The sequence below is a fragment of the Cervus canadensis genome, chromosome 2 (genome assembly GCF_019320065.1).
Source record: "Cervus canadensis isolate Bull #8, Minnesota chromosome 2, ASM1932006v1, whole genome shotgun sequence".
Taxonomy (NCBI): domain Eukaryota; kingdom Metazoa; phylum Chordata; class Mammalia; order Artiodactyla; family Cervidae; genus Cervus; species Cervus canadensis.
Window position 1 is genome coordinate 22,041,925 of NC_057387.1, and position 19,714 is coordinate 22,061,638.

General features: G+C 37.9%; 1 protein-coding gene across 30 annotated transcripts in view; it reads right to left on the reverse strand.

Annotated features, from left to right (window-relative positions):
- Positions 1–19,714, reverse strand: part of LOC122435175 (phosphodiesterase 4D interacting protein) — a 237,069-nt gene that overhangs the window by 48,458 nt on the left and 168,897 nt on the right. For all 30 annotated transcript variants that reach the window (XR_006267614.1, XM_043459169.1, XM_043459370.1 and 27 more), the window contains 8 exons: positions 18,780–18,974; positions 15,468–15,635; positions 15,216–15,297; positions 11,346–11,437; positions 9,593–9,709; positions 9,134–9,271; positions 8,170–8,282; positions 6,659–6,786 (listed from right to left, as the gene is read on the reverse strand). Coding sequence is in view for 29 of the 30 variants with exons in the window: in XM_043459169.1 (XP_043315104.1) it covers positions 6,659–6,786; positions 8,170–8,282; positions 9,134–9,271; positions 9,593–9,709; positions 11,346–11,437; positions 15,216–15,297; positions 15,468–15,635; positions 18,780–18,974 (1,033 nt within the window). In the remaining variant the exon portion in view is untranslated. The remainder of the gene's footprint in view (positions 1–6,658; positions 6,787–8,169; positions 8,283–9,133; positions 9,272–9,592; positions 9,710–11,345; positions 11,438–15,215; positions 15,298–15,467; positions 15,636–18,779; positions 18,975–19,714) is intronic.

A 19,714-nucleotide genomic window follows, 5' to 3' on the forward strand; every position in this document is an offset into this window, starting at 1 on the left:
GGGATGATCTTAAGTCTATTTGAGCTTAAGTCTACCTCTTCACAGCTGACTATGGAAGTTTGAAGTAACACTCTTAAGTTCTTCCTACTTTGCAGGACAGTTGAAAAAAATACAGATCTACCAGTAGATTAAGATGAACTCTTGAATAAGTGTTTTAACAAACAGGATTAATCATTATTAAATAATAACTCCTTAAAACTCCATCATGCACAAATAAACCTTGAGGGAAAGTCATGAAATGTTATTTTAATTCTTCAGTAATGAGCCCCAACTGGGCTGCAACAAGAGCATTTTCTCCAAATTCTACTCTATGGTCATTCTTGTTTTCTTTTAAAGCCATTTATATGCAACCAACAGAAAAGGAGTAATATATTCCTATAAAGTTACTCAGAACACAGGAGTCATAGCTGACTAATTTTGAAAGGTGATTTAAAGAGCTAAACTTTATAGCATGAACAAGTTTGCAGTAACAAATGCCAGGTTCTTTATGTCCTTGGGCCCACCTCCCTCACTCTTAGGGACTCTACCATGAAAGTATAAGAACTTTCACCTGTTCACCTCATGAACCAACTATTGATGACTTAAATATCATGATCCTACATGAGAGGATCAAAGAAAAAAGGTCTCCCATCAAACTGCAATTCTACCTGCATCCATTCCCTTCTAAAACCATAAGAAAACTAAGATTTCATAGAGTCTTCCATAAGCTTCTCCTGAGAAAAAAAAATTCTTTAACTAGACATTCTAACATTTGGAACCAAAGTAGCTAGGAAAAAAAAAAACTTGTCTGCAATCAAGTTCCTTTATGGTGTATCTTTGTCTTTAAATCACAGTATCTCTTAGGTACCCTTCCAGGCTTACAAGCTTGTAATTCAGAAGGCAACTGTTTTCCATGACTTAAAATTCTGTAATGTCAAGGAATTCTTCCTTCTATGATCTCTTTGTTCCTCAAAGAACACAAGAAACAGGCCTTTCCAGAACATACACAGGATCAGCACCACCCATCCTAACAATTGTTCAGTTGCTCAGCTATGTCCGACTCTTTGAGACCCCATGAGCTGTAGCACGCCAGGCTTCCCTGTCTTTCACTGTCTCCCGGATAGCTCATAACAATGGGCTCCTCAAATTTTCATCCCACTTTCCACTACTCTCCTTCAGCAAGCAGAGCAGGAAGGGTTTTTTAAGGTAAAGTAATCCATTTCACATTTCTAGGGGGAGTTTAATGCTGTTTCTTTAGCCTCATTTCCTTGAGAGTAGAAAAGTTCAGGTTTCTTCTGTTTCCTTCCTTTAGTTAAATAAATACAAAGGCATTCACTCATTTCAGAGCCTTATTTAACTTGGAGTTTTAATACAATCATCAATAGACTGGTTCTCCTATAAGGGGAAAAAAGATAAAGAGCTTTCTCTACTTTTCTCATTAATCTTTTAAGAATGAAACCAAATAATTAGTTTGGCCTTTGATACTTTTATTGGATAAGTAACAATTTTGTGTTTCAACTAAAATAGCTGAAATTCTAACACTTATATATAAAAAAGTACATGCTCCATGCTAGCACAAATGTTAATACAGTTTAACAGAACACAGTGCCATGAAGAAATGAAAACTTACAGCTTGTTTTGGTGGGGAAATAGGCCTAAAAGGATCTAGTGCCAAGTTACTGGATGTAACATGTTACTTCCTTCTTCATCTAAATTGTTATGAATCACTTTAATTTTTCTCAACAGCCCTAAGATCAAAACTTTAAGTGGTTAAAAAGTAAACCTGCTTTTATTAATCAAATTGATCATACTTAGTGGAAACAGACAAATTCATGGTTTATAAAACATACTTGTATATACACATGCCTCCAAAGTTTACAGACTGAGAGGGGTATTTCAAAGCAATTATTTTGAAATCACAAAAGGAAGCACTGTCTATTCATGTTATACACTAAAAACAAACCTACATGCATTTGCTAGATAATCATGAGTTCTCAAAGGGAACAAGGAAGTCGATTTGGTTCATGTACTTAACAACCATACTCTTCATTATTATTTTAGAGCAAACATTTTCTGATGTTGCTGAACTTATTATTTTATCCTTCCAGCTTTAGCAAGAAGAAAACAGTATGATAAAGACTTTTATTTCTGGAATTTGGCTTTAAATAACAAAAAGGGAAAGTAATGCAAAAAGAATTAGTATGTCACTTTATAAGTTTAATTACTCTTATTTGAAATCTGATAAAATTAGTATTGTTAGCGCTGCAGTTTTATGTCTCTCTTCCACTTCCCATCCTTTGTTGGAAGCAAATTACAAACACTGATTTTTTATTTGGGAAATTTATCCTGGCTCATTGATGATATGGGAAGAAGTTGAGGACTTACCTTCTATCAATACTCACACTACTTACAATCTATATGGTTGTCTTTTTAATTGTAATAAAAATGATTTAACAAAGTGAATTGCTCCAAATGTCTAGTGACAAGGTGGCTTAAATCTATATTCCAAAATGCATTAAGACACAGAAACGATCACCCCACAGAAATTATTCTGCTGTCCTGGCCTGTTGACTCATTCCTTCTGTTTTTCTTATTTGGTTGCCTTATAGGAGGGCCATACTCCCAGCTATTTTTTTCTGCAGTACAAATGATTCTGCAGTACAAAAGGTAGAAGAATAAAAGCTCTCTGAGCTTCACCCCAATGAGAAATGAGAGAAAATTCTCTAAATGTTTGTGTCTCACAGGATATTAGTACCTGATAAACAAAGCTAATTTCACTTATCACACCTCTAGTACCATTTCTACAAGGCAGGATGGAAAATGAACTTTAAAAGTGTGTGAGTCACTATATTTCTTCCCTACGCTCTACGAAGTCTGTCACATATCCTTGCACATTGGCTATAGAATTACTAGTGAGACCCTAGTTGAAGAAGCAACTTGAGTTTTTCAGGGATGTGAAGATTCTGTGACAAAAAAAAAGGAAAGAAAATGACCAATAAGTCAGAAAACAATAACTTGATCATATCAACAGGAACCAGAATTTTCTAATACCAGCTCAAAGAAAGCAAAGATATTAAATAACTGCTTCCTCTAGGGCTTATACTCCAAAGGGAAGTGATTTTAGGTAGGTCATTTATTCCTCAATGAAAGGAGCAATTTGGGGTGTAATCTGATCTGTTTCTCCTTGTCCTAATCAGAGGATTCTAGATCCAACTGAAGCAGAGAGAGAAGATGACTGAAGCAGAGAGAACTGAAATCAATTTTCTTGAACTATTTTGAAGCTATGAATCAAACTTCTCAACCAGACACTGGATTAGAAGTGTAAGCAAGCATAAAAGTGATAGGCCTTTTATAGAAATCTGCCACTGGGGTCATTATAAATGGTGCAAGTAGAATAAAGAACCTCCTCAGGAAACTTATGGCTTGGATCTACTATCCTATCCAGGTCAAGATTTTCTTGATCTTTCACAGATCTTTTACTGACATAATGACAAAGACAAATCTTTTAAAGAGGAAGCAAAAGAAATGAAAATACTGCTGCTGTCCACAAATGAACTGAAGAGAAGTGGGTGTGGGAGGGGGCGGGAGGTGGGGGAGTAAGGATAAGAGTACACCTGATCAAAGTTAAAGGCTGACAATATTAAAACAGTCCCATCAGGCCTTTTCAAAAAAGTTACTGTAACTTGACTAAATAGTTAAAAAGAGAACACCAGAAAAAAGCTGATTTATACTAGGTTTCATCAATTATCAGACTTCAATGATACAGCCTAATCCTGTAATAGTAAAGAGTTTAAAGGAAATATCTATCAAAAGGACTTCCATTTCACTCATTAAATAAATCTTCTTGGAGGTCCTGTTCAACTCTTTAGTTTCTAAAAACTATATAGACTTCAACTGCCCTGACCTCTTACAACCATTGCAACCAGAAAGGAAATATGTGAAAGACCAAATTTATCAATACAGATTTTTCTAAAGTTTAAGTTCTATGTTTGCAATTAAGCACAGTCTGAGTGAGAATTTAACTTCATTTTCTTACTTTTTTCCCCCTTCAAACACAAGGTTCTATAAGCACACAATGCTTTATCTAAAGTTATTGTAATATTGAAAAACACCTGGCAAAGGTAGAACAACTCAGTAAGAGAAAAGGTCTGTGCTCCTAAAGAGGGAATGGAATCTTATTATAGCATGCTAAATACAAGTATATGAATGAAGGGGCCAAAGCATCAACTACCTGTGGGATACAGAACAAAATTCATTAGAATCATATTCTCTAATAAGATGCCAAATTATCACACAAAATTGTTAGACTGGCAAACTCTCCTCAGTTAGCACTGTTCGCAAGCCTTATTCCAACTATATAGACCAGAAAGTCAGAACCAGATTTTAGTCACATCTATGGTATCAAGATCAAACTTCTAACTTCTGTGCCACTAAATCCATTAACTTTCTAAAATGTTTCCTAAGGACCAATATCAAAGGTAAGTAACTACAGCCCAAGTTACTCCATCTTTTCAGGATCCAAATCAGGACTAGAGTTCACTTTCTATGTCCCCCTAATCTATGTATTTTGTTAATTTTTTGGTAGAAAGTTGGGTTTCTCATTATTCATTCCACTACCTTAACATTTCTAACATTTAGCAAGTGTTCAAGATAACAAGGGAAATTCCTACTCTTGTAGGATGACAGAAATAGAAGTAGTAGCTTACCTAAATTGCTATTAGGTACTTACCTAAATTACTATTAGGTACTATTACTACCTAAATTATAATCATTATGAGCCATTAGAAGCCAAATATCACCCATGGTTGAATCTTAACAGGAAACTTAGCACCACTGGTCTATTATTAAAAATAAGAAAAGTCATTTCCTAAATGCCTTGTAATAATGTGACAGGCTAGTCTTTGGTGGGTTGATATTTCTACAGCTTCATTACCTGTTTCTTTACTTCGAGAATGTTACAAAAAGCTTTGTGCAGGAAAGGATCACTAAAAACTGGAAGACTAAGAAAAAATGGATGATTCGGCTTATACTTCCTATCTCCTTTATTAAATGACGCCTTTTCCCCTCAAAGCAAGCCCATTAAAACTGGAAAGCATGTCCATTTAAGAGGAAGCTTCTGGCTACCAATCTTTTGCAAATTACTTAATCAGAGAATTCCAGGATGTTTCTCCAGGAAAATATTTTCTTCCCTGTCCACTTTAGAGTGACTGATGCTCTGTTACAGGTGTTGCTGAGGTTACAGAAACTCGGACAGAATTTAGAATGTAAACAAGCCATGTCAGCACATGAATGTGAAAGAAGTAAAATGTCATGTAAAAAAATGGGAGGCAGAAAAGAAAAACCATTGTGCTCTGCCTAGTTTAGAAAGGGTACTCAGTTACATTTATGGTGCTAAAGAGCCTCAATCCCTAGTTCCAAATTCCATGTTTAAAATCTGAAACCTCAGCTTCTAAGCTAGGAAAATTATATCCAGCAGAAATAACAAATCTCATGAGCTTGCAAAGATCCACAGTAACCTTGCTTAGTTATTTTTTATTGATATTTAAAATATCAATTACATTGATATTTAAGATACCAGAAGTATAATCTAAAGGGCCCCCTTTCTTACTTCCGTCACGTTGTGATAACAAAACATTGAGACAATGACCAAAACCTAGAAAGATGTGTGACATTTCTTTCTAGACTATTCAAACACATCAAAGCCAGAAGCCTATTAGTTGTTTTAATAAGGAGAAATGCAGAAGCACTAAAAAGTGAAAAATATAGTACTCCAGCTAGTGCCACTACCAAATGAAAAAAATACAAGTAGGCTATTCTGACCATAATGAGTTATTTGGTGAAATACTGAACTTGAAAGGGGACATTACATTTGAAATTATCCTTTTATGTGGAGGATCCTGACCCTGAAAGACCTGGGAGCTTTCTTAAAGTTATGTTCTGACTAAATATTATATGCTTGGCTTAAGGAAAAAAAACATTAATGTAATTTAATCTGCATCTAATCTCTTTTCACTGTCATTCAATAATCAACTCTGAAACAATATTAGAGATAAAGGTTTACTATAAATGTTTTAACAGTCTTTGCCTCTGCCCTTTAATTTGGCCTTCCCAATACTTTCAGTCTACTACTGCAAGTCTTAGCTTTGATTACCTTCTAAGGATTATACCATTTCTGCAGAGTCATTCTTACAGACTCTCATTCTCTCTCTCATCTTGAACCTTTGATTAAAAAATTGCTCTCACTCAAAGAGCAGGAGTTGATCGAATGGCAAAAAAAATACACACACATGCATTTATGACATGATATGGAATATATGAAATGGATTGTGAAAGTGGGGGAGGAATAAACTTTATTGGCCCATAGAAGGGATGAGGGAAAAGAAGGAAGGGGGGTGGTGAGGAAACTAAAATGGAATGATATTATAGTGTGCAAATATACCTTGTAACCTCCACCATTCAACTTAGACAGTTACGAACAGTGAAATACAGGTAGACTAAGTGAGTTTCACTTTGTAGGTGGTGCTACTTGTACCAGTTCTATCATTAGTAAGTCACCGTTTAGTTCAGACAGGGCTCTCTGGTTAGTGCACACAAGGGTCTCCATCCCGGGCTGCAGTCTGACCCGCCAGTGCTCAGAAGCCATGCTCGTGACGAACTCGCACACTTTCCAGTTCCCCACCTCCAATGGCGGCCATGGTCTCCAGCCTGCTTAAGCGCTCCAGGCTTCTTCCGAGAACTTCTTCTAGCCGATTGCGTATCACCTGGGCCCCTTCTAGTTCCACCTGCAGAGTTCGGTCTCTCTCAGAGCTAATTAAACATGCCACACATGGAAGGAAAATGAATTAGCCATCAATGTAATGAGTCCATTGTTGTTTAGTCGCTAAGTCATTTCCGACAGACCTTCTGTGACCACATAGACTGTAGCCCCCCAGGCTCTTCTGTCCATGGGATTTTCCAGGCAAGCATACTGGAGTGGGTTGCCATTTCCTTCTCCAGGGAATCTTCCGGACCCAGGGATCAAACCTGTGTCCCCTGCATCGTAGGCAGATTCTTTGCCACTGAACTACCAGGGAAGCCCATAATGAGTCCAAAGATGCTTCCAAAGAGCCAACAGTGCCACTCTGAGCCATGAGACTCTAGGAGCCACATTTTACTGTCTCTCTAGAATACAATCAATGAATGTGGTCTTTGTTGTGGCACCTGTGTTCACTGCTGGTAGACTAGCAAGGTCTGCTTTCTGTAAAGTTTGTCCCTTTATCCTAGATTCTGGGCCAATCTGACATAAAATTATAGTTCCTAATATTTAGCTAACACCACTATAAGGTTACTAGGAGAAATTTCATTTTTTAACTGAATGCGTTAAGTTTCTGAAAAACCAAAACCCAGGAAAAACTAACTGCAAACTGAACTGATATTGAGCCAAGTAGGGTTGGTTGCTACTGAAGGTATATGTTTTGTCATCTGTTAACCAAACTTTACAGTACTCTGAGAAAGAATCCAGTTCACAAAGAGCCAGAGATTCTTTAACATTAACACAAGTGGTCCTATTGTACCCTTCCTCTGCCTTCATTTTCTTGAAAGAGAAAGAAAACAAATTTAACTCAACAATAAATTACAGAAAGCTGAATAGTAACAAAAATAAAAATTAGGAAAGAAAGAAAGGGGCTAGGAGGGAGGGCAAAACAAGAAAAAAAATAAAGGGAACAGAAAATGTACCAAAAAGATAATAATATATATGACCAAAAATTAAGAGGTACAGGAAAACATATTCATCACGATGGCTATTGGTAATCCTGCAATAATTAGTAGCCATAACAACAAAAATTTTTCTTCAGTGATATTCAATGACTATCAGGGCCCTTTACAGTCCTACTCTATTATTTTACTATAATGAAGCAGTCTTTAATAGGACAAGGAGCAGAGAAATGAAAGAAATATACAAGTTCTTACTATATGCAAGGTACTAATTGAGACAACTGACATGTATTCTTATTTGATCTTTGCAATAACTACATGAAACAGGCAGTATTCCTGACTTAATTTAGACACTGAGGCTCAGAGGAATCCATAAAACAAATGACAAATTAGACCCCAGCAGTGGTCCACTTTCTTTTTCTTCCCACTTTGTAAACTGTAGGCATCTGCACGTAACGAGGAATAAAAGGAAAAACAGCGCAGTCACTCTCTCACCTCTCTGGATGGGCATGGAACTTCACCAGACTGCTATAGAGCTGTCTCTCTGCCTGTAAGGCCTCATTGAGCCGACTCCGCTCATCTACCAGTCCTTCGAGCATCAGCAGCAACTGAGGGGAAAAAGAAGTGAAGCAACACTCAAACAGAAACATGAAGCCACAGTTAATTCTGAGAAAGAGATCAAAAGAAAGTATGAGCAAGGACTATGACTCAAACAGCTTGCTATCTCATTACTGACTTAACCTTTCTATATAGTATGCTACAGTTTTCAAGTCAATGTCATATTTGTCATAAAGTTTTTTATCTTTAAAACTCTATAAGGCAGAATTCAAATAGGGGAGGAAGAAGAAGAAAGAAGAAAACAAAGCCAGAAACACAGGAGACAGGGTAAGAGGGAGGAGGGGGAGACAACGCAAGGATAGGGCAAGAGGGACATAGACAAGAGGACTCACAAGCGCTCTTCATTCACTGAGTAAACATTTACTGGGCCCCTTCTCTGTGCCAGGTTCTAAGGACAAACTTACTATCTGGTTGGGGAAAAGACAGCCATCAGTCACAGGTGTCACTGTGAGCTACAGTAAAGTGCTCGAAAGAAGACGACCTATGATAATGCATGACCGGCAATCTGTTTAAGTGAACTGGTAGAGTTAAAGCCAGTTTGGAGTGAGATGAGTAGTCAGTGTCTAGAGACACAGTAACAGAGACACGGAGGAGTACAGGTAAACCGGTCTTTTAATTAATAACAAGTCTGGCATTCAAGAAAGGTCAGATCTGGGGCAGCAGTTACAATGGAACCACACGTGCTAGCAAACAGCACCTGTGGCTGCTACTGGCCACGGTGGGGAACTTGGGAGCACAGATTCTTGATGAAATTCCAGCAACAGCCACCATCATAAGTAACTGACATCTTGCTCACTGTTTACTTTGCAGTAAAAATAAGGCCTGTACTCCAATAGCTTACTTGTTGTCTTCGGTTTCCAGACGTTTCCTGTCCTTGTGATTCTACTGAAGCAACTTTTTCCCGAAGAAGCAAGACTTCCTGGGTCAGGCGTTCCATAGCCGGGATGTCTTCAGGATCAACCAGCTGCATCTGCAGGTCCTAAAAGTCAAAAAACTAGTAATAAAAATAGTAATAAAAAAAATGCTATTCAATAGCAGAGGAACAAATGCTCTTGAAATAATCTACTATACATTAAATGGGATATTGATAAGCCATGATAGTAACAATAGCTTCTTCATGAAATCTGAGCAACTCTGATATCGGTCAGAGAGAATATGGTAACACCAAGAGGTTCAAACACATAGTGCATCTAGAAGACAAGCACCAGCACAGGGACTCAATGAATCCAAGTGCTGTTCAAAGGTGAAGGTATTCTGAGCAGGAATCATTTCCAAGAGTCTTTCAAAAGCTCTAAACGACCTTTATGAGGTCTTCCTTGATCTGTATGGTCCTGGTCAGGGACTCCGCGTCCGCAGCCTGAACCTGCAGCTCTTGCTCCTGCATAGCCACCATGGACTGGAGCGCAGAGAGTTCCATCTGTGGAGAAAGAAACCCTGAAGTCAGTGGGCAGAGGAAACAGCGGGTGTCATGGTTACATTTGACACTGAAGCAGATGCTTTTCCATATCATATTATTATCAACCAGTAGTGCAAATAAAAACTAGAACATGAAGAGTGAGCTGCTGGATCAGATCCATAAACCACACTGTGTGGTACCAAAGGATGTTTCATAGGAAGTTGTAATGTGGTTTTAATGATGTCCTCTACTTTTTGTTAGCACTACAAAACATACCAAGTTGGTTTGATTTTTTTTTTTTTTTGGCTGTACAGCATGACATGTGGGATCTCAGGGAAGTCCAGTAACATTAGTCTTAATTGAGTATATGTGAGAGAAATAGGAACAACATAATGGCTAGGGTAGAACCAAAATTTTAGAAAAGGAGGGAAACCAGGAGAATTTTTTTAAACTCGTATTTTTAAAATGCCACACAGTTTCACATCCTCAAAACTTGAGTCATATAACATGATTCTGTTTATAAGGAGACATATGGTAATGAAAAGAAATACAGTAAGATAATTTCATCACAAATATGAACACAGGTTTTATATTATAGATCTAACTATGGGAAAGAGGTGGAACAAAAACTGAGGAGCTATATAGACTGGCCAACTAAACTTAATTTAGGAACCCATGACACTGTCTGATCTTCTAAAGTAGAGGCCATGGTGACATAAAGGTTTTTAGTTTTAGCCTGTAACCCTATACTGTGGCCCTAAAGCTTCCTCTCTCTGCATCCAAGTTGGACAAACAACTAGTATAGGGAGGCAGAAGGGGAAGGGATTCTGTAAGGCTGAGAGGCCTCTAAGAAAATTATGAAAACTGTCACTAGAAATAGAGCATATGGATGGGAAAAATTATCTGCTCCAGGAAAGGACTTCTGAGGAAGCATGCTGAGTCACAGAAGACCTGAGCTTAAATGGTAGCATTAGTATTTTATAGTCATATAACGATTCCCCTCCTTCACCTTTTAAAACAGTGTTTCAGCTTTTTCTTCTATAAAATAGGGCCAACATTAACCTACTTTGCAGAGTTGTAAGTATTAGTGCTAATTTAAATGCCCAGTGCAGTGCATAACATACAGTAAGTTCTCAATAAACATTATGGATCTTTCTTGAATGTCTCTTGTTCTATGTTTCTAAAACTAATTTCATGGATCTGTCATAATTATAAGCAGCAATTATATAGCACTTCATTTTTTTCACAAGTCCTCTATAATTATCTTATTCCAGTTAGACATGGGTAAAGAAAACTGTGTTCTTTCAGCACTTAAAAAGTTTTAATAATCCTCATTTATAAAAACAAGAGCATCTTGGTGAGATAATGTAAATATAAAGCAATTTCTACTTTCTCTAGAAAGAATAAAGGCTCAACTTGTATTTGGACCCAGATATTATACTTGGAGAATTTTACTCTTTCCTTTTTAAAAAAAATTTTTTTTTAATTTATTTACTTTTAATTGGAGGATAATTGCTTTACAATGTTGTGTTGGTTTCTATAATACATCAACATGAATCAGCCATAGGTACACATATGTTCTCTCCCTTTTGAATACTTAAAACTCTTTTGAAAAAAAAATAGGAACTTAGAAATTAGACTTAACTAGAAAACTCACCCGACTTTCTCTCTCTTTTTTAGCCATGAGCTCAAGTTCCTCTTTGGCATTACTCAGTTCTTTTTCCAGCCCCGCAACTGTATCCAAGTCTCCTAAAGATGAATACATAGTGCTAGTTATAATCAGTATCAACATAATATGATCTGTCCTGCCTTATTTCTGAGGAATTTATTCTAAGATACAATCCAATAACAATGAAACATATATACACAGGATGTTCTCTGCAGCATTATTTGCAATAACAAAACACTGCAATCCATCTATAAGCCTATAAAACGAAGACTGATTATGTATAGTATATCCACACGATGAAGTTCTATACATAGCTGTAGAAAAGAATAAGGACTATCTTTATGAACGGATATGGAGTGATTTCTAAGATATTGAGTACAACAAGCTGTTTAGAAAAGAATACACCTACAGAGTATGTTTTGTGTTAGGAAAAGGGAACACATGCATGTTACATACACACATAGGATCAATCTGCTTACTTCTATAAAAAGAAACACAGGAAGGATACCTCAGAAATGAAACCAGTTGCCTTCAGAGGATGAGTGAAAACAGGAGAGAAAGGACAGAGAAGTAGATGGGACTTCTGAGTACACTTCTATATTTTTGAGCTTTGAACCATTTTAATGTTTTATTATTAATGGGTAAAGTTAGTTCAGCAATAATGAGGAAGAAAAAGCCCAAACTGAATACTAACAAAAATGAATGAAACTAAACAGCAAATAGATAAGATAATCACCCAGAATACAACTTAAAAAATTAATCCAAATAATTTTTGAACCCAATATTCAACTGTACATCCTCAGCTGGAAATATTCTAAGGATAATAAGAATTACAAAGAAATTTTAAACATTATTTAATAGATTTACTTTTGACAGTGGTACTCATATAGCCATTCTGAAACTACTTTTCTATATTATGCAAATATATAAATACAGTGATGTTATAGGTAACCAGGTTTCTCAATGTTGGGAGAAGGGAGATATAAATATAAAATGAGGAAGAGAAAGAACTTTTACTGTTAAACTGGAATTAGAGGAACCAGTATCAAAAGGTGATACACACACACACACACACACACACACACACACACACACACACACACACACACACACACACACACACACACACACACACACACACACACACACACCCTTAGCTCTTTTCACTTAAAAGGCCCTACAAGCAAAGACATACCTGAAGTTATGAACTTGTGCCCAGGTATTAGTATACAAATGCCATTACCCAGTAAAAGGAACTAGAGAGCTCCTTGAAGTAATGGATAATTTCAGGGCTGAGGCAGGCAAAGAAAAATGTAATTATAGAACATCTTCCTATGCCAGAAGGTATGGAAGTAATCAAAAACTGATGAAGAATTATTGAAAGGACAGAGGAACAGTTTGAGGGGGCTCCAATTAGCCAAATCCCAGAAAATTTGGTCATCAAGCAGAAGAATGACAGAAATGGATAATAAAATATTTTTTTAAAAAAACAAACCACCCATTACTTCATACTGATATAAACAAACAAATGGAATGGAAAGGATAGGGAAAGGGCACCTCTTCTTTATACAAGAAGACACACTACTAAAGAAAGAAGGAAATTTAGAAACAGAAAATCAGTCTTCTAAACTACCAAAGTAACAGTGGGTACAAGCAAGCTTGAAGGATGCTAAAACCACTGGGTGAACGACTGTGGGAAAGCAGAACTATCAACACCTTAAGGTATTTGGGCAGATCACTTATCACTTATTAATTACAAAGCGGAAAACGAACCTTTACAATGGAGACATCTGGTGGACACAACCTTAACCGAATGACTAAACTTAATATCACTCAGCATAAAACAAGTAGATACCATGTGCTCCTGAGGCATTGCACCAAGAAAGATATCACCCATGCAGCATTCTCGCCAAAGATGTTTAACTTGAATCTAACCATGAGGAGACAATCAGAGCCAAACCAAGGGCCATTAGCTGGCCCAGAGCTTTAAAAAAATGCCAGTGTCAGAGAACAGACATGTGGTTGCCAAGCGGGGATGGCAGAGGGTTGGATTGGGAATTAGGGGCTGGCTGCTGCTAAGTTGCTTCAGTCCTGTCCGACTCTGTGCGACCCCATAGACGGCAGCCCACCAGGCTCCCCCATCCCTGGGATTCTCCAGGCAAGAACACTGGAGTGGGTTGCCATTTCCTTCTCCAATGCATGAAAGTGAAAAGTGAAAGTGAAGTCACTCAGTCATGTCCGACTCTTAGTGACCCCATGGACTGCAGCCTACCAGGCTCCCCCGTCCCTGGGATTCTCCAGGCAAGAACACTGGAGTGGGCTGCCATTTCCTTCTCCAATGCATGAAAGTGAAAAGTGAAAGTGAAGTCACTCAGTCATGTCCGACTCCCAGCAACCCCACGGACAAGATGCAAACTATTATATACAGAATGGATAAACAACAAGGTCCTATTGCATGGCAAAGGGAACTATATTCAATAACCTGTAATAAACCATAATGTAAAAGAATCTGATAAAGAATATATAGAACAGAATCACTTTGCTGTACACTAGGAACAAACACAACATTATAAATCAACTATACTTGAAATTGAAAAAACGGCTAATTGCAAAAAAAAGGCAAAAAAGGCTAGAAAATGGTTCTAGATTAAAGGAGACTGAAGAACCATGACAGTAGGGAGGGAAGAAAACAACCAGCAATCAAGAGCATTACGGGGACAACGGAAACCCTAAAAACAGACTGCACATCAGATACTAGGACTCTGTTAAAGCTACACTGACTGAACATGGTAATTGTAGTTACTCAGGAGATTGCTCCTGTTTAATGAAGTATTTAGGGATGAAGTGTCATGATATCTGTAATTTTTAAATGGTTCAGAAAAAAACATTACACCTGTGTGTACACACACAGACATGCAAGAAATAATGCAAAAGTGGCAAAATGTTAACAGTTGGTGAATCTTAATAAAAATGTATGTGGGTATTCACTGTACTATTTTTGCCACTTTTATAAAGGTTTGAAATTTACAAAATAAATTGGGGTAAGATGCTTTTTTAAAAAGGTAAATAGGGAGTAAATTAAACAAATCCAGCATCTTTACTCTTCAACTAGAATAAAGTTTCCCACTAAAAAATGATTACTTGCACAACTTACCTATGAATTCCACAATGCCCTATACTATAAAATAGACACAAAGTTTTTACATTCTGAAAATCATTTAAAAAACCATAAGTCCACAACACTTCTATTAGCACTATAATCACCAAGTCACTAATCATGGTGAGCCCCTGTTTCTGTAACACTTCTCCAGATCCTAATATTTTGGTCTCTGAGACTAATCTAAGGCATTCGTTTTGAGTTTTACTCACACCTCACATATAATTCAGTTACTTTTATGGAGTTGAAGGCCTACAACCACTTCCTGGATGGGGCAGAGCTTGGCAAATGACTCCACGTACACTGCCTACTCTTCCCAATGCTGTAATGTAGCTTATGTCTAGGTACAGTAAGTAGCCTCAGCTTGTTTCAAAGATACTCAGGAGAAGGTATCAGCCCCATGGTCCTGCTGTGCAGGTTCAAAAACACTGCCTCCTGCATTCTTGAGTCCCTGCAAAGCTATCTGAATTAGGATGCAGCTTCTTTGGGCCAAATCATATAGCCAGAAAAATAGCTTTAACTCAATGTAAGGTAAAGTCAGTTCTCCCTAGAATAGACATATCTTCAGCCTTTCAGTGCAATCCAAGCTTATTTTTTCCATTAAGGTAGGAAGAGAAAGAGGGTCTTGGCCAAATCTGTTAACAGAGAATTACAAGAAGGAAAGACAGAGATTCCTTAATTAAATCAAATTTGATACTTACCTAATGACGACCTGGGTACGCTAGCATCCCCTTTGGCAGTCAGTGAAGTGCTATCATCTCTGGAGGGTATATGCACCGAACCCTAAAAATTGGAAGAGTCAGGGGATTTAGGAAGATACAGGAACCATGATCACAATGACAGGACTTGGAACATCTTCAAACAACTTGGTATTAAAATTATCATACTTATGCCTCAGATATAAAAAGAAAATGTAGCTGGCATAAACATCCATACAAGTCTATAGTTCTTACTTGATCAGTTTGCTCTCCAAGATGGGGGCTGACGGAGGTAACTTCAGCTGGTAGGTTAGAGAGGAGTGCTTGGGACATCATGAAATCTTTCCCTCCTAAATATTGGCGCAGGGCCTGTAATTCTGAATTTCTTTCCATTAGAGCTTGTACCATCTTTTCTGCAGCAGCCTAGTAAGGAAATCACAGGCAACATGAGAGAGAGACTCTAATAAAACAAAATTTGTGTTCTGATGTCCTTTGTTAAAAGCCAACCATTTCAAAAAAAAGTTAGTGGGGCTCTAAGAAATCGTTTCCTTGCTTTCATTTTATAGGAAAAAAACAGTCAAGGAGTGGAAAGAAAGTCTGTCATAGACAGAATACTGGAAAAACAGAACATAACATGTCTGTCACAGATAAACTAATCTAAAATTAGTTCTGCTAGAAATGCCAGGCTAATAACATATTGAACTGGGCAACTGATGTCTTTCTTTACTTGCGGATACATGTGCCTTTGGCATGGATGGTCTTTGCCCAAACATTTGTCATTTGCGTGGTTTGCTCCCTTAAAGTGTCTAGAAAAGTGTCAGTCAGTCGTGTCTGACTCTTTGTGACCCCATGAACTGTAGCCCGTCAGGCTCCTCTGTTCATGGAATTCTCCAGGAAAGAATACTGGAATAGGTTGCCATTTCCTTCTTCAAGGTCTTTGCCAAATTTCAACTTTTCAGATTGGCCTTTTCTGCATTTCCTATCTAAATGCAGCAAGCTCATCTCTACTCCCAATCTCTGCTGACCTGCTACATTTTTTTTTACATTGCACTTACCAGTAATCAATATATCTATTATTGCCTCTCTCTCCCCCAACACCTGCAACTGGATGAAAGTTTTCTAAGAGCAAGCACTGGGATGTTTTATTCAGTGCTGAATCCCAAGCTCCCAGAACAGGGTGTGGCCCATAGAAGGCACTCAATACATAGGCACTCAAGACCTAGATACTGAATGAATCACACAGAAACATTTTTATCAGACCACATGACCAGGAGAATCTGGACCTCAAAATCACACCAGTTTATTTCATTTCAAATCCCATAGTTTACTAAGACACATGATGGCACAGTAAGGAAAAAACTGATAAAGAACCTGCCTGCCAATGCAGGAGACATAAAGAGACATGGGTTTGATCCCTGGGTTGGGAAGATGCCCTGGAGGAGGGCATGGCAACCCACTCCAGTGTTCCAGCCTGGAGAATACATACGGACAGAGGAGCCTGGTGGGCTATAGTCAACAGGGTCACAAAGAGTCAGACACAACTGAAGCAACTTTAGCGTGCACACCACATAGAAAATCTGCATTTAATTAGAAAATCCAGAAATAATAAACTAAGACTAAAATTACTAAGAATGTAAGATGATGGCTATGTTAGATATAGCATCAACTATCTCTGGGGAGAATTACTACTGTTTTAAATAAGAAGCCGAGCCCTCGTCATAACTTCTAAGAGAAACGAAAGAACCACCTTCTAGTTTTAGCATGGAAAATTCAGACTCTTTAGGGATTTGGACATAAGCATCTTAGAGGTAACAGTACGTTACTAATTTGCCTTAGTAAAAATCTCTTAGATTATGGGAAGAAACAGAGTAAATAATACACAAGATATCTTGTGTCATACATATGATCTAACTGGCTTGACTCTTTTTCTAGCAATGATGCTTTTAGCACCACTCCTCCAAGTGCGGTTCATGGACCAGCAGCATAACCATCATCTGGAAGCTTGTAAGAAATGCAGATTTTTTTGAGGCTATGCTTTTTGAAAGCTATTTAAGGGATTGTTCTGCAAATAAAGTTCAAGAAGCACATCTAGAAGAATACAATCACTACTCTTCCTTGAGCTGAAGATCTTGTGTAATTTCAGGCATCTCTTAGATTCCATTATTTTATTACCAACATTTAACTACCAACACATACACAACATATATGTGTATATTAAGTGTAATACGACTAATTCTTTCACATGACAAAGGGGTGAAAAAGAAAACTCAAAGACTCATTAGTCTCCTGCCAAATTTTTAAATAACTTACAATGATTTTCTTAGGTTATTCTAAAAGCAGTTTCTACAGCACAAAGCAGCATGTTTCTAACAAAATGTGTATTTACTTCAGTGGGCCTAAGAACTGGATGAGTGGAATATAACCATCCCATAATACAAGGAAGCATTAGAGACTATTATGGTCAAATAACATAGGCAAATGGTAAGAATCTATTTCCCTCAGAAAACTGACTAGGCGGAATTTTGAGTGGTCCCTGAAATGTAGCACAAGCCAACTATACCAGACTCTAGCCTATAGGAGAAAGATACATGGAAGTGAGGATAAATTAAGAATTTGCTTTTGAAATATTTGTGTACTGTTATTTTGAAATTACTATATCCCATATTATTATGAGATTGTTTATTCTCATCATGGCTTTGAAAAAAATCTTTTCTTCCCTCTTAAGATAACTGATTTTACATGAATTAAGAGAAAATGTACAAAGAAAAAGCTTCCCCATATCCTGGGTAGAAACAAAATAGCACTCAAGTCTTGATAATTTAGAATCAAAATCAAAACACTCCAGAACCCCATATTCCTTTCAGTCAAAATTATCAGAACATTAAGGAAAGGAAAATGTTATCAATACATAATGAACTTAATGAGTGGGGATATGTATTATTTAGGCACCCTCCAAATGCAAAGTGTTCTAGAAATAGTTCATATGGGCTTCCCTGGTGGCTCAGCTGGTAAAGAATCCCCCTGCAATGCAGGAGATGTGGTTTTGATCCCTGGGTTGGGAAGATCCCCTGAAAAAGGGAATGGCTACCCACTCCAGTATTCTGGCTGAAGAATTCCAAGGGTTGTATAGTCCATGGAGTCTCAGAGTCGGATACGACTGAGTGACTTTCACTTGATGATTCATGTAAAACTATAGTCTACTCAATAGGCTGAAGGAAAAAAAGCTAATAGAATGGACTTAAGACAACATAATACTTCCCTGGTGGCTCAGACGGTAAAGCGTCTGTCTACAATGAGGGAGACCTGGGTTTGATCCCTGGGTCTGGAAGATTCCCTAGAGAAGGAAATGGCAACCCACTCCAGTACCCTTGCCTAGAAAATCCCATGGATAGAGGAGCCTGCTGCAGGCTACTGTCCATGGGGTCGCAAAGAGTCGGACACGACTGAGCGACTTCACTTTCACTAAGACAACATAAATTTTACAAGTTACGAGGTTCTAATGCTTTCCATAGTGTGGACTATAAATGTACAGGGCAATACTCTTCCAGCCTGTGCATTAGTCCTTACTTGGCTCTCCTGCTCTCTGGTGCTCATGGACTGAAGCAGGCCCTGAATCTCCATTTCATATTCCACCGCTTGCTTGTTCCGATCACTCAGAAGGTCCTGCAGCATCCTTTCTTTCCGCTGTAGGCGCTGGCACAGCTCCTCAGCTATCTCACTCTGCCCTGGTCCAAGTTTGCAGAGCAACGTTGCGGTAAGATCCTAATACAGGAGAGACAGTGTAAGTTCTGGAGGAAAGAATTCCCTCTAATACACATCAAAGGGCTTAAAAGAATCTATCATAGAAGAGACAGCAAGTATGATGTTTTACTCATTTTTGTTGCCCCAGGTCTAGCACAGGCCTTGAACGTAAAAGACTGTCAATACACACTCAGTGAATGAACACTAATAATACAGAAAAAAAAACTTAGAATGGCAACTTACATGTTGTTTTCTAAAATAAGTCCTTTCCTTATATGCTCAGGGCACATAATAATATTAGATGGGGATAAAAGGGCACTCAGTTCATTTCTTTTATTTTCTCCCCAGTTTAACTTTATAGGGGAACACAAAATGATAAACTGCAAAAAACAACAAGCACTGTTTTTATAAGCACAGTGATGTAACTCCTAGGTCTATACTAGGAGGTAATACATGGTTGTTAAAACTGTGGAGCCACACCATCTGGGTTGCACACTGGTTATACCACTTATTAGCTATGTCACTTTGGACAAGTTAATTCACTTCAGAAGTCTGTTCCCTTGACTGTAAAAGAGGAATAACAGTATGTACCTCATAGGTTTGCAAGGATGCAGTGAACTAATATCCATTAAGCTCTTAAAATGGGGCTTCCCTGGTGGCTCAGTGGTAAAGAATCTGCCTGCAATGCAGGAGATCAGGGTTTGATCCCCGGGTGGGAAAGATCCCCTGGAGGAGGGCATGGCAACCCACTCCAGTATTCT